At 47.9% G+C, this 15996-nt stretch overlaps 1 protein-coding gene across 1 annotated transcript; it reads right to left on the bottom strand.

Annotated features, from left to right (window-relative positions):
- Window positions 1–3422: 3422 nt before the first annotated feature.
- On the bottom strand, window positions 3423–15900 carry PDE12 (phosphodiesterase 12). Its single transcript, XM_033925719.1, has 3 exons — window positions 14603–15900; window positions 13238–13316; window positions 3423–4405 (listed from the first exon to the last, which is right to left on the bottom strand). Exons 1-3 carry the CDS (start codon window positions 15863–15865, stop codon window positions 3963–3965), a joined length of 1785 nt encoding a protein of 594 aa, XP_033781610.1. The 5' UTR covers window positions 15866–15900; the 3' UTR covers window positions 3423–3962.
- Window positions 15901–15996: the final 96 nt, after the last annotated feature.

The raw sequence follows: 15996 nt of genomic DNA, 5'->3' as shown, positions 1-15996 counted from the left end.
GCTAGCAGGAGGGATGACCAACCCCTCCTGTCAAACTCCACCCCCCCATCGCTGGCAGGACTCCCCACCCCTTAAAGTAGCCCCCCTCTCCTCCATCTCCCCTTCCAGCCAACACAAATGTGATAGCCGGCCAGAAGCATCCTTCCTGCCTCCAGCCAGCTGGCCTCCCTTCACTGAAACGCTCATGTAAAAATTGAGCGTCAGGCAGTTATGATTCAACAAGCTAATGTTGGATCAGCAGTTTGCTGTTAAATGATGTGCTGCTGATATATATTAAAGATTTATAAAAGATTTTTAATCAATGGATATAATAATAATGATGATGAATGGATCAGATGATATTAGTTTTATCAATTGGGAAGAAGTGTTATGAATTCACCATCATAGCAATAGAATTGCTTTAATGAAATATAAGATAAATTAAATAAATATACTAATCAATGAATTATGGGAAGTTTGGTATAAATGATTATTTGAAATTGAACAGAATACTGACCTGGGATAATGTACGTTATGGGAGGTCCTATGCACTGAAATCTGTTTGTCATGTATGATATACCTTCCTCCTAGTTTATTTATTGAGGGGTTGGTGATTAATTAAAGTGTTTGTTCAATTGATAAAATTTGAATGATGAATTTGTTTATAAAAGGTGAAACAAATGCTATAAAGAACATTTGTGATTACTATAAATAATGAAAAAATAATTGAACAATTTCCTATAGCCCTATTCACTATAGTCATTTCAAAATTTGGGTAGGAATTTTTTGAAAAAAGATCCGTCTTTTGATTTTGATTCCCCCTTCACTTGAATGGCAGGTCTGCCCTTTCCCGCTGCATCATGGGACTGGGTATCTCTCCTGCCAGTGGGAGGCAGGTGGGTTTGGCAGGAGCGATTGGGCATCCCTCGTGCCAGTAGTCTTTACGGAGGGGACAGGTTGTGGTTGACAGCCACTAAACTTATCGTGGCAGGGAGACCCCTTGCCGCAATAAACTCAGCGGCTGCATCTGCTTGAAATGTAGGCCAGTATTTTGCTGGCCTACATTTCAGGTGCCTACCGCAGGCCTAGGGAAGCTTAGGGCTGTGTAGTCCCGCCTAAGGCCACTTCTGGGTGAAGCCATGCCCATGGGGAGCTTAGGCAGGCCTATGCACCTCCCAAGGCTCCCACAATGTAGGCAGCCTGTGTGCCTGCCTGGGACTTTTTTTTTTTTTTTTTAAATGTGCGTCTCAGTTGGCTGGTTAGGCAGCAGTAGGCTGCCTACAATTGGGATGCCATTTATAGAATTTGCTCCATTCTGCATTCAATCTGGATCTTGACTTTGTTTTATTGTCTTTATGGCCTTAGAATGTTTTATGCACCTCTTTTTCCTTTGGGCAGTGTTTAAACAATTTAGAAGCAGCTGCCTGCCTGGAAAACAGTGAATGCTGTAGAAAGTGAAAAGGCCTCAAGGTAGAGAATCTTAAAATAAAACTTGTGGATTTTTGGACTTTTTTATTTCAAACAATGTATGTAATCTTGTACAATAAAATGTTACTAAGAGCAGGAAAAAGACAATAAAACCAAGGAAGCAATAATACTGAGAAATAGCCAAGCTGCTTTCCTGAGTAATCTAGACCAGTGTTTTTCAACTGCCGGTCTGAAGCATTAGTGTCCCCTGCACGCACATGTCCATCTTGGCTGCCCCTTCAGCGCCAGCTGCGTGCTGTCCCAGCAAACAAGTGCAGCTGCCGCTGAAGATAAGGAGCCAGAAGGAAGACGGACATGCACTTGCAGGGGACACTGATCCGGCTTCAGCAAAGGCTGGACTGCCCTAACAAGTAAGGGAAAAAAGAGGGGGGAGGGGCATGAATTTGGGACAGAGGTTGGAAGGCAGGGAGGGGGGACACAAGGGAGGGAATAGAACGGGAGAATTGTTGGGGATGAGTGTGTGAGAGAGATAGATGGTACACAAAGGAAAAGGAAGAAAGAGGAAAAGTGTTGGGCATAGAGCAAGTGGTCTCAAACCCATTTTGGATTTGTAAGTACTTGAAGGGCTGCAGAAAAAATAGTTAATGTGTTATTAAAGAAATGATAATTTTGCATGAGGTAAAACTCTTTATAGTTTATAAATCTTACCCCTCCTCCCCGAAGGCCTGCTTGATCCCCCCCCCCTTCTTTGCAGCATCCACCAGCTTCCCCGTCTTAGTTTCAGCTAATTACCGCAGCCTGCAGAGAGGATCGCCAGTGCTGTAGCATTCCTTGCAGGTTGCCATTGGCCTCCGCAGCACATTCCCTCTGCTGTGGTCCCGCCCTTCCTCTGATATAAGGGACAGGATTGCGGCAGAGGGAACATGCTGCTGAGAACGATGGCAGCCTACAAGGATTGCTACAGCACAGTCAATCCTCGCTGCAGGCTGCGGTAATTAGCTGAAGGTAAGAGCAGGAGGCCAGGGGGGAAGCCGGAGGACACTGCAAAGAGCGGATTACACTAGTACAGACTGCGGGCTGCAAGTTAGAGACCACGAGAGGAGTGAGGAAATAGATACATGGGGAAGAGAAGGATGAGAGGGAGAAATGTTGGCAATATTGATGGAGAGGGGACAGATTAGAGGGAGAGGTATGGCATAGTAAGGGAGAGGGGTGATAGAAGAAATGTTGGGCATGGGGCTAGTGGGCAATAATAAAAAATGCTGCACGTGATCCGGGGGATGAGAGGGAAAAAATGTTGGATATGGCAGTAGAGGGAATGGGAGAGATGCACCATGGATATCTCTTTCTTTCCCCACTCCCTGTACACAGGATGAAGACGGGGCTAAGATGGGGATTTATTTCAGTCTTAGCAGTTTGCCGGTCCACACAATAATTTTTATTTATGCTGGTCCATAGGTGTAAAAAGGTTGAACACTGATCTAGACCACTGCTTTTCAACCCATGTCCTGGAGCTATACCTAGCCCACTGGCTTTTCAGGATTATGACACCGAATATACATGATTTAGACTTCCATGCACTAGCAGCAAAGCATGCAAATTTCTCTCATGTTTATTCAATGTGGTAAAACTGAAAATCCAACTTGCAAGGTGGGAGAAGTATGGATCTAGACAACATTTCTCTTTTAATAGATAGAACCATAAGCCATTGAAAGGTATAAATAAAAACAAAGGTGAAAATCAATTACTTTATGAACTTGAGTTAACTTATGTAAAATGAAAATGCTCCCTTCAATTAACTCTGCCCTTCGCAAACCCTCCACTGCCAGAATGCCTGGATTACTGAAGATTTTCCCTAGTTAGGGCTGCAGAAATAAAAAATTGCCTTCATGCCAGAACCCTTCAATGCTAGCTTTCTGACGGCAGGGGATTGCTATAGTCATTGCTTTCCTCTCCCTCCTGTCTTGGAATGCATCACTGCCACAAGATCCTGGTCCCACTGGATAAAGCCAGGCAGTGTCTTGGCCCAGTCCCAAGGTTAACTCTTTCTCATTTGATTCTCAACAGCTTGTCGTAGAAAGATTAACAGGTACAGAATATTGGGTGTTGGTTTGCAAAGGTGGCTCTAGTACACGTTCATTTTTTTTGTAGCACAAGAAACAATGTGGTTTATTTATTCTAGAGGAGGAAGTATACCTTTCCTTTTAAAAAAAAACCTGCAAGTCTTGTTATGAGTCCGGTTCATCTTTACAGTCAACTGTTCATTTACTTTTACCATACTATCTATAAATACACTGCAGCTTAAGTATAATTCAAGATTCATCTATTTATTAAGCCTTCACTAAAAGTGTCTTAATCACTTAAAACTTAGAAGGTGTATGATCATTATAGAAATAATTCTCATACACTTCTTTGAATACACACAACATTGGAAGATAAGTGAATTTTACAATAATGTCTAACTAGCATTTGCATACAGATTATCTTTAGTTAAGGTTTAATGTCCCCACAGTAATCTTTCATTTCTATATTCAATAACTATACAAAAGCTTGGTCTATTTCCACTTCACATCACATACAAGTGCTATATGATCTGAAGGGTAAATAACACTAGGCAGAGCTTGATGAGTTGTAACTTCTTCATGACTTGGCAAAGGAATGACTTGTTCAACAGCCAAGCAATTACTGTCAGTGAAAATATAATCCAGGCAACCATGAAATCCACCCACATAATTAGTGTAAGCTGGCTCCCCACAAGCACTTTCCAGTTTCAGTGGATGGGTTAAACTCATGTTACTCCTTTCTTCTTCTCCATTAGAGAGCCAGTCCTCATGATGCTCAGAAATAGTGCCACTTTTCATAAAACTATAGAGTCCTGTTGTTGGAGTACTATTAAAATCTCCACAAAAACACACAGGTATGTCTGGGTACATGTCGCATGCTACATGCTTGATGTGAGACAAGGCTATAGCAATTTGAATTAGACGAATGTTTCCACCTAAAAATAGAAACATTTGAATTTAGTTACAGGAGATAGAAATTTTTAAAAATATATGCCACCATTTAGAAAATTCAGTATTAAAAATTACAATAATTAAAGATACAGGGGAAACAAAATCTGATCTCCTCCTCCATTTTAGAAATGCAGGACGTAACAATATTACCACCAAATTCTTGTAGTCCAGGACCTTGAAATTAAATACATATACAGGGTTTTTTACATCTCTTCCACCCCCTGAATTATAAGATCTAACTGATTGGATGAGTGAGTTGGATGAGTGATGAATATAGGCTGTGTGGGTGTTAAGGAGGTGTTATCCAGGGACAGCAGGCATATATTCTCACATGTGGGTGACGTCATCTACGGAGCCCCGATGCGGAAGCATTTTCAAGCAAACTTGATTGAAGATTTAAGTTTGCTCTGCTGCTCCACGCATGCGTGCCTTCCTGCTCCACTAGGGGGTGCATCCCCTCGTGGTCTCCAGTTCACTTAACTAGCAAAGAAGCCAACCTCGGGGAGGTGGCCGGGTTGTGAGAATATATGCCTGCTGTCCTGGATAACACCTGTTACGGTAAGTAACTGTGCTTTATCCCAGGACAAGCAGGCATGATATTCTCACATGTGGGTGACCTCCAAGCTAACTGAAAAGGGATGGAGGGAAGTTGGCAATTTAAGCAAATAGATTTCGTAAAACCGATTGGCCGAACCGGCCATCGTTCCTGGACAGTGAGTCCAGACAGTAGTGGGAGGTGAAGGTATGAACCAAAGACCACGTGGCAGCCTTGCAGATTTCCTCAATAGGTGTGGACCTGAGGAATGCTACGAAGGCTGCCATCGCTCGGACCTTGTGTCCCGTTACTCGACCATGCAGCGCGAGACCTGAGCGTAGCAAAAGGAGATGCAATCGGCCAACCAGTTGGACAAGGTGCGTTTGGAAACTGGGTGACCTAACCGGTTTGGGTCGAAGGACAAAAACAGTTGTGGGACTTTCCGGTGTGACTGAGTGCGTTGGAGTTAAAAGGCCAACGCTCTCTTGCAGTCAAGAGTGTGGAGCGCCACTTCTCCGGGGTGAGAGTGGGGCTTGGGAAAAAATACAGGCAAGACAATGGACTGATTGAGATGAAAATCAGACACTACTTTGGGCAAGAACTTTGGATGGGTGCGGAGTACCACCTTGTCGTGATGGAATACCGTGAAGGGTGGGTCCGCTACCAGAGCTTGTAACTCACTAACCCGCCGGGCGGAAGTGAGCGCGAGCAGGAAAATCACCTTCCAAGTGAGGAATTTTGGATGGCATTTGTCTAGGGGCTCAAATGGAGGTTTCATTAGTTGAGCCAGAACCACGTTAAGGTCCCAAACCACCGGGGGAGGTTTGAGAGGAGGGTGGACGTTCAGAAGACCCTTCATGAAGCGAGAGACTAAGGGGTGGAGCGAAAGGGCTTTCCCTTCCAGGGGCTAATGAAAGGCCGCAATTGCACTGAGGTGTACTCGAATGGAGTTGGTCTTTAGGCCGGAATGAGATAATTGAAGTAAATAGTCAAGGACCAGAGGGACGGGGACCGACACCGGGTCCTGGCTGTGGGAGGAGCACCAGGTTGAGAATCTGGTCCACTTTTGGGAGTAGCAGGTTACATAGTAACATAGTAACATAGTAGATGACGGCAGATAAAGACCCGAATGGTCCATCCAGTCTGCCCAACCTGATTCAATTTAAATTTTTTTTTTTTTTTCTTCTTAGCTATTTCTGAGCGAGAATCCAAAGCTTTTCCCGGTACTGTGCTTGGGTTCCAACTGCCGAAATCTCTGTTAAGACTTACTCCAGCCCATCTACACCCTCCCAGCCATTGAAGCCCTCCCCTGCCCATCCTCCTCCAAACGGCCATGCACAGACACAGACCGTACAAGTCTGCCCAGTAACTGGCCTAGTTCAATCTTTAATATTATTTTCCGATTCTAAATCTTCTGTGTTCATCCCACGCTTCTTTGAACTCAGTCACAGTTTTACTCTCCACCACCTCTCTCGGGAGCGCATTCCAGGCATCCACCACCCTCTCCGTAAAGTAGAATTTCCTAACATTGCCCCTGAATCTACCACCCCTCAACCTCAAATTATGTCCTCTGGTTTTACCATTTTCCTTTCTCTGGAAAAGATTTTGTTCTACGTTAATACCCTTTAAGTATTTGAACGTCTGAATCATATCTCCCCTGTCTCTCCTTTCCTCTAGGGTATACATATTCAGGGCTTCCAGTCTCTCCTCATACGTCTTCTGGCGCAAGCCTCCTATCATTTTCGTCGCCCTCCTCTGGACCGCCTCAAGTCTTCTTACGTCTTTCGCCAGATACGGTCTCCAAAACTGAAGGTTCTCGTCGAGGTCTTTCTAGAGGCCTCCAATATCTCCTTGACTGATTGAGACACGGGGAGAGCAGTCAGGGGGAGAGAAACCAAGCATTCAGATGAAGAGATTGAAGATTGGGATGTAACAGCGAACCCTGACCCTGTGATAGTAAAGAGGGAAACAGAGGCAGAGGCAGTGGATCTCTGACACTGAGTTGAAGTAGAAGGGAAAACCACGGCTGGCGTGGCCAGCGAGGGGCAATCAAGATCAGGGTGGCTTGTACTGTTTTCAGGTGAACAAGCGTCCGCAGTATCAGAGGAAACGGCGGGAACGTGTACAGGAACCTTCCCTCCCAGTCGAGGAGGAAGGCGTCGGCCTCGAGCCGGTCCGGGGAGTACATCCGGGAGCAGAAGAGAGGCAGCTTGTGGTTGTGGGGGGATGCGAATAGATCTATTTGAGGCGTCCCCCACTTTTCGAACACCTGTCGTAGGATCTGAGAGTGCAGTGACCACTCGTGTGGCTGGAAGAGGCGGCTGAGTCTGTCCGCCAGACAGTTTTGTTCTCCTTGTATGTACACCGCTCGAAGGAAGGTGTTGTTGGAGATTGCCCATTTCCAGAGGCGCAGGGCTTCCCGGCAAAGGGGCCAAGACCCTGTTCCCCCTTGTTTGTTTACGTAGTACATTGCTACCTGGTTGTCGGTTCGGATGAGAACCACTCTGTCGTGGAGCAGATGTTGGAAAGCTACAGCTGCGAGATAGATGGCCCGAAGCTCTAGCACGTTGATGTGGCAGCGACGGTCTTCTGCTGACCACATCCCTTGAGCATGGGCTCCCCAAGCGTACTCCGACGAGTCCGTGGTGAGTATCTTGCTGTGGGGTGGGGTGAGGAAGAGCAAACCTTTGGAAAGATTTGAAGAGTCGGCCCACCCAGCGGAGCGATCGTTGCAAAGAAGGCGTCACTGTCACGGGGCGGTCGATCGGGTCCCGGTCTTGACGCCATTGAGAGGCCAGGGTCCATTGAGGAATTCTCAGATGGAGGCGGGCAAAGGGTGTGACATGGACGGTGGAGGCTATGTGGCCCAGAAGAGTCATCATCTGCCGAGCTGATACCGAGGTCAGCAGGGAGAACCTTCGACTCAGACTTACTAACACCTCTAGACGCGGAGGGGGGAGGAAGGAACGGAGGCGGACCGTGTCCAGCGTGGCCCCGATGAACTGTAGGGACTGGGAGGGGCATAGTTGGGATTTTGGGAAGTTTATCTCGAACCCCAGACTTTGTAGGTAGGTAATAGTCTGTTGGGTCGCTGAGATAACCGCTTCCCTGGACGGGGCTTTTATCAGCCAGTCGTCCAGGTAGGGGAATACCTGGAGGCCCTGGGAGCGTAAGGTTGCTGCGACTACCACGAGGCACTTGGTGAAGACCCGAGGTGACGATGCTAGGCCGAAGGGGAGGACACGGTATTGTAGGTGCCAGTCCCCTACCTGAAAACGCAAGAACTTGCGGTGAGCAGGGTGCACTGGGACATGTGTGTACGCCTCCTTCAGATCGAGGGAGCAGAGCCAGTCGCCCTCGTCGATCAGGGGGTAGAGGGTCGGTAGGGAAAGCATCCGAAATTTTTCCCGTACCAGAAATTTGTTGAGGCGTCTCAAGTCTAGTATTGGGCGTAGGTCTCCCGTTTTTTTCGGTACCAGGAAGTAACGGGAGTAGAAGCCCTTTCCCCGTTGGTCGGGGGGAACCTCCTCCACTGCTCTCAGGCGAAGCAGGTCTCGAGCTTCGGAGAGGAGTAGGGGTAGCTGCGTCCGGTTGGGAGGGCAATTCCTTGGGGGGTTGTCCGGAGGAATGGCCCGAAAGTTGAGAGAGTATCCTGATGAGATCACGCCAAGGACCCATGCGTCCGACGTGACTTGTTCCCAGCGAGGGTAAAAGGCTTTGAGGCGACCCCCGATGGGAAGGAGGCCTGGGACTATGGCGGAGGGGGCCCGCCCCCTTCCACGTATCCCGTCAAAAGGACGGGGATGGTTTGGTAGTCGCAGGCGGTTGGGACTTGGGTAGAGCCCGGTGGTGGGCCTGCGGGCGCCTGGGTGGAGGCCGCGAGAAGGCAGGAGTGGATTTTTGTGGGTATCGGCACGGGGGGGCCCTGAACGGCCTGGACGCGGTCGGTTTAGGCTTTTGCCGGACGAGGGAGGCGAACGAGCGTTCGTGTTCGGAGAGGCGTTTTGTAGCCGCCTCGATAGTGTCATCGAACAGTTCTTTTCCCACGCAGGGGAGGTTAGCTAACCGGTCCTGCAAGTTGGGGTCCATGTCGACCAGGCGCAGCCAAGCTAGTCGGCGCATGGCGATAGCAAAGGCTGCCTCTCTGGAGGAGAGTTCGAAGCCATCGTAGGCTGCATGGAATAGATGGAGGCGCAGGTTGGAGAGGGACTCTAAAAGCAGGCCAAACGCTCCTTGCCGGGAGGCCGGTAGGTCAATCTCATAGGCTCTCAGTAGTCCAATGAGGTGTTTGAGGTAGGATGTGAAGATGAAAGTGTAGCTTTGCACCCTAGAGGCCATCATTGCATTTTGATATAGTCTCCTGCCGAACTTGTCCAGGGTTCGGCCTTCTCGGCCTGGGGGGACCGCAGCTGAGACCCGGGATGGGTGAGCCTTTTTCAAGGAGGATTCTACTAGCAGCGACTGGTGGGAGAGCTGTGGTTGTTCGAATCCCGGGTAGGGTACTGTGCGGTACTTGGCCTCCATTTTGGAGGGTACAGCTGTGACCATGTAGGGGGTCTCCAGGTTCCTGAAGAAGGCCTGTTGGAGTACCGGGTTAGGTGGTAAGCGAAGGGACTCTCTGGGTAGTGATGGCATATCCAGCTCCGCTAGGTACTCCTTAGAGTATCTGGAGTCGGACTGGAGGTCTAAGTCCAAAGCGTGGCCCATGTCCTGGACAAAGCGAGTGAAGGATGGGCGGGATGTTCCCGGGGCCCCGTGCGGGGTCGGTGAACGAGACCTCCGTCGGGTGGAGAAGGATGGGGAGGCTTCCCTCGAGTATCGAGGTTCCTGCTCCGATCCACGCTCCGAGGCCGGGGAAGCACTGTGAGAGTGTTCCGGGGTCGTCGATCTTCGGCGTCTCGAGGAGCCCCTCGGAGACGATGCCGGGGTTCGGGGTACCGATCGATGTCGAATCGGTGACCTCGACCCGGACTGCCTCGGAGAATACCTGCAACCTCGGGTCGGGGTCCCGGTCCGAGGGGGAATTCGGAGGATGCGCGGGTTGGAGAGTGATAACTCAGCCACCCTTAGTGGTCCCGTACGAGGTGTAGGAGAACAGCCTCGTAGAGTTGGTGAACCTCGGGCCTTCTTGGAGGTACGGCGTCGAGGTTTCTGTCGTTTTAGCATGACGTTTTGCCCCGCGGCGGTCTGTGGAGGGAGAGCGTCTCGGGCGCCTCGGCGAGGAGTCCGAGGAGGATGGGATGCGGCGAAGCTTGCGCACCTTTCCCCGAGGTTGCTCGATGCGAGGCTCAGGCTGGTCTAGCACCTGCGGGGTCGAGGTCGAGGCCGATTGTAACTGGGCCATTGCAGCGGACAGCTCCGACGAGATCATCGCTCGGAGTAGGTCCTGGAAGACGGGCATGGACAGCATCGAAGGCATGTCCACTGCCTCGGTGCACTCCACCGGGGGCGACCTCGTATCAGAGTATTCCCGTGTGGTGGAGGCACGGCCCGAAGGCTTGGAGGGCTTAGCCGGGGCTGTAAGCATGGGGCTTCCGCCATGTGTCGACGGTGTCCCCGAGGCTGGCTTCTTCGATGTTACGGAACCTGAAGAGGGGACTTACCCGGGGCCGAGGCTTTCTGCTGTCCCGAGGGCTTCGGATTCGGGTCTCGGGGCGATGCCGAGGTATTCGGGGCCGAGGTCAAGGCCGGGGCCGAGGCCGGGGCCGACCTCGAGGCTGAGGTAGAGGGTTGGTCCGGGGCGAAAAGGTCCGCCATGCGGGCTTTTCTTCGACGGAGGGCCCGGTTCTGGAAAGTAGCGCACTGGGGGCAGGAGTCGGTTGGATGAGCCGCCCCCAGGCAGAGGATGCACCGGCGATGCGGGTCTGTGATGGAAAGAAGCCGCTCATACCGGGTGCACTTTTTAAAGCTGGTCAAAGGCCGGGACATAGAATCGAAAGTAGCCGCGGCTCGAGTAGCCACGCGGCCACGGGGACCCGGAAGCCTCTGGGTCGTCAAAAACGAAGCAGGAATCAAGTTGAAAAGTAAAGAATTTGCGCACAGCGACTTAATCGAGAAAAAACAAGAAAAATTTGCGGTGCTAGAAGGCAGTTGGGGCAGAGCCTGAAAAACACGACTTCTAGGCTCAGCGGAAAATTTTGAACTGGAGACCACGAGGGGATGCACCCCCTAGTGGAGCAGGAAGGCACGCATGCGTGGAGCAGCAGAACAAACTTAAATCTTCAATCAAGTTTGCTTGAAAATGCTTCCGCATCGGGGCTCCGTAGATCAGTGATTCCCAACCCTGTCCTGGAGGAACACCAGGCCAATCGGGTTTTCAGGCTAGCCCTAATGAATATGCATGAGAGAGATTTGCATATGATGGAAGTGATAGGCATGCAAATTTGCTTCATGCATATTCATTAGGGCTAGCCTGAAAACCCAATTGGCCTGGTGTTCCTCCAGGACAGGGTTGGGAACCACTGCCGTAGATGACGTCACCCACATGTGAGAATATCATGCCTGCTTGTCCTGGGAAAAAAGGTTGTGGGGATATCAAAAGAAAGGATAACAATATTTTAATTAGTAAACATCAAGAAAAAGTTACACAATTTGACAATGGTACTGTGAACTAAAAGTTAGTTCTGACGCTTATGTTCATTTTAGGGGTATTATAGCGGGTGACCTGGACATTATTACCTGAGGGAACGAGGGATTTTTGTTCTTGCTCCGTACGTCCCGTCTCCCGCAGGAGCGGTGCTTTGGGCACGCCCCTTGGAACTGCGAGGAGCTGGTGAGCTGGAACTAAACGTTGATGGTAACTATATAAGGCTAATGTTTGCTGAACATGGGGAAAAGAAAAATTAAACCAAAGAGTTCTACACCAGCCATTTATGGCCCCATGGATAGGCACTTAACATTAGCATCTGGATCTTCTGTTGCTGCACCAATTAATATGAACTCTATCCTGTCTGGTGCATCTATGAGTCCTCTTGAACGATCTTCTCCCCTTCATCCAGTATCTGGTGAAAGCAGGAACATCGTTCCTGCCATATCCCCCGAACAGGCGGTAACCTCTGCTCAGACTAATAAGTTAGTTTACTCTGAAATACCTAAAGTTTTGGACTTTTCAGGTGTAGGGGAGGAAGAATCTGCTACGGTGGAAACACAAGATATTACTCTTAAAGATTTGTGGTTAGGTATTACTAGGGTTGAGGGGTTTCTTAGGTCAACGATGAAACAAATGGGGGACTTTTCACAATCTGTTTCCTGTAAATTAGAAAATGTGGATTCCAATTTAAATTGTTTGGATAAACGTTTAAATGTTATGGAAGCTTAATGTAATACTTTACAAGCTGTCTCAGTCTCTGCCGTTAAAGATTCTATTGTGATACATGCTAAAATAGAATCCATGGAAAATATGAATAGAGTGAGAAATCTCCGCTTGGTCAATTTCCCTGTAACTCATTTATTATCACCTGAAATATTGTTAAAAAAATATTTTAAAGAAATACTGGGATTGCCCAATGCGGAGAATTTTCCAATAAATAATTATCATGTACCTCAAAAAAAAAAAAAAGAATCCACCCAAGAGGTGGACCATCTGGTCACAACAGAAATTAATTGAACTGAATTTTTAGAAGACACCCAAGATGTGATTCAGAGTCGGCCTACCTTGGTGATAACATGCATGAGTGAGATAGATAAAATGTTAATCATGAAACTTTACTTTAAAAACAGGTTAACTAAATTTTGCGGTGACTTAGTTAGGATTTTTCCTGATGTCTCTAGAGCTACGCAATGCAGAAGGAAAGAGTTCTTGAGGTTAAAACTTTTGGCTCTAGAGGCATCCTTTTATTTAAAATTTCCCTGTAAATGTTTAGTTAAGTTACATGATGTTGAATATGTCTTTTGGGATCCCATTCAATTACAACAATTTTTAGTTGCTCGTGAGCAGAAATGAGTATTATTTTTCTTGTATGTTTCATTGCTAAGATATGAGGAGGAATGTATCCCTAAAATAGTAAGGAATGATGCAAAGCTCACGTAGGTGAACTGAGAATTATTTCCTTTATCTTTTCTTTATTTTCTTTGATGAATGTAGTATCCTGGATTTATGTATGATGTATTATGTATTTTTGATTGTAGATTCTCTTTTTTTCCTTATATTATTGGATAATGTATTATTCAAATTATAATAAAAAAACTTATTGAAGGGGTATTATAGCATCACAATGTAAGCCCCCATAAATTGCAATAAAGGTACAATTAAACTATATTAATGATAAAACACGTAACTTACCTTTAGGATGAAAATATAGATGGGTGTTAGCAACACAGATCTTTTTTGAAGGGTCCGTTGTAGATTGGAGAACAGAAACCTAGAAAATTAAATACAGGCAATCTCCGGGTTAAGAACAAGTTACGTTTTTAAAGCTGTTCTTAAGTCAGATTTGTATGTAACTCAGAACTTGTAGATTTTGACAAAAGGGCCAACTGTCCCTACCAGTGTTCTTTCTATGGTACAGCATGCACTGTTCTCAATGCGGCCATGCATCCTTCCTGAATCTGCTACAGGAGAAGTGTAGGAGTCTATGCCATTGGAAATACTGCTCAGTGAAATCAAGTGAAGCCACAACTGTATTCTTAAATACGAGTCGTACTTAAGTTGGATGTCTGTAACTCACGGTCTGCCTGTACCATGGCTTGAGGATCTAACAAATTGATGTAGCTCCATATTTTAGCCAGGTACTTTATTTGTGGGGCAATGGAAAATTAAAGCTCTCTTATCAAGCTGTGCTACTGAACAGCACAAGCTAAATGCTGAGCCACCCACAGGAACAGAACAGGCGGCTTGGCATTTAGCTCACACTGCTCGGCAGCACAGCTTGATAAAAGGGAGAGGATAAGTGACTTACCCAGAGTCACAAGGAGTTGCAATGGGAATAAGCTGGCACACAGATCTCACTTTCTAAATTTCATCCAATCACTAAGTGGGAAATTCTATAAACGGTGGCCTAATTGCAGCTGTCTAGCAATACCTAAGTTTGGGCTCTGCACCCATCTTTTTTTAATTGGTTTAATTGTCATGATTATTGACCACACGGTTTTCAGTCAATCAAAATAAAAGCTTATTAAATTAGTCCCTTAGGGCCAGATTCTATAAATGACACCAAGTTCTCCAACATTGTAGACACCACTGCGGTTGTCAATCAACTGTTTATACAACCATGCCTAGCGGTGCTTAAATGGACTTAGGCATCACTAGGCATCCTAATCATAAGCACCACTCCATTAGGCCAGCTTCTCATTCGTCTAATTTGGCGCTGCTTATTTTGCACATCTAACTAAACCATGCCTATTTTTTTTTAGCATAGATATCACTAGGTGTAGGATGGCACCTCCACTTAGGTGTCACTAGGCATCCTAACGGCCTCTTTTACAAAGCCGCACTAAAGGCCCTGAAGCCCATAGAGATTTAAAGGGCTTCGATGCCTTGCGGCTTTGTAAAAGAGGCAGTAAGAGTATTGTGCCAAACTTTTAAACTGCTTAATTTTTATTTATTTCTTACACATAAAGCATGCAAAGACTAAAAAGTCATATACAGTAAACAAAGGCTTGGACATATTTCTCAGTCCTTTAAGACCAGATAATGAATCTTTTTTACCTGTAGAACAGAAGATCTCTGCAGAAATTTCTCTTTCACAGCAGGATATGAGCAAAGCTTCTCCAGCAGGTCTTTGTGCAAAGGATCCGATAGCAATGCTTCATTAAATACGATGTCATGCTGGCTCAATAAGCTAAATTTTGATCTCCTAAAGAAAGTGCTTAGGCCTTCCGACTGCTTTTCCTTGATCCTAAACACCCCTTCTAAGCCACATGCATCCAGGGCAGGTGCAAGGCTGTCCGAAAACACCGTTTTGTCAACTTCCTGAAGACAAATTATATCTGCATTATATCCAGTTAATTCTTTTTTGATTAAATTTTGCCTATAATCAATCTCTAAGGCATAAGGTGCACAATAAGGAAACAGCACATTCTTAGCATGATCGGTCTGGGCATACACATCTGCCAAAATGTTGTAGGACACTATTCTAATCAAAGAGTCTTCAGTTATCTTGTTAGTGTACAGATGCCTGTGGTCAAAGGCGCAAGTGCCCGGCCCTGCTTCCACACTGCAGATAATCTCAAGCTCTCTGGCAACACCATACCTTTGGCTATTGCCCGGCGTGCATTTGAGCTTGAGCTTCAACCCTATGTCGGCATTAGTCGGGGTGAACACCCTTTCGCTGCCGGCTTCCACCCACCTGCTTCCCACTGCAGCAGAAGCAGCAGCATCAGTGCCCGCGCTGTCCTTGGCTTCTTTGTACCACTGGAAATGCGACTCCTCCAGCTCCCCAAACTCAATCTGCAGCTTGGGGAAGACGGGGAAGCCGGCCATGACGCACCTGGGTAACTCCGCATCCTTAAAAGTGGGCGGGTTCCTCTCCACCAAGTACTTCACCTCTCCGACCTCCAGCACGGCTCCGTCCTGCCAGGCGTCGACGTTGATCACGTCCGGGGCCACCACCTTGTCCCCGTGGCACAGCCGCACCAGCGGCTCGACGGCCGCCGCCGCCTGCTCGGTCCTCTTTTGCTTGGATTTCTTGGCCTTCATCTGGCCCTTTAGCGCGTTGCTGGCGATCCGGGCCAGGGCTCGGCCTAGCTGCTCGCTCTGATCCCGCTGCATGCGCTTCTGGCTGCCGTCCAGGCTGAAGGAGATGCTGAGTTTGCTCTCGGACGGCACGCAGCGCACCACGGCCCTCTCCATCCCGCTGCAGCCGTTAGCGAGCCAGGCGGGGAATGCCCGGCGCCCGCTTCCCAGCCCGCTCGGTAGCTTCCCGGCTGCAACCCGGCGCAGGAAAGCGAGCGTGCGGGGTGCGAGCACCATTGGCTAGGTCGACAAAAAAAGGGAAGGAACGGCCCAGCACGCGGCAGCAGCCGAAAGAAAGGGAAGCGCCAAGTCGCTGCGTCGCAGATTCAACATTTCCCTAACTGACCGTTTCGAAGCGCTGCGCAACA

This window comes from Geotrypetes seraphini, chromosome 17 (assembly GCF_902459505.1).
Source record: "Geotrypetes seraphini chromosome 17, aGeoSer1.1, whole genome shotgun sequence".
Taxonomy (NCBI): domain Eukaryota; kingdom Metazoa; phylum Chordata; class Amphibia; order Gymnophiona; family Dermophiidae; genus Geotrypetes; species Geotrypetes seraphini.
This window is presented reverse-complemented; position numbering and strand designations above follow the sequence as displayed.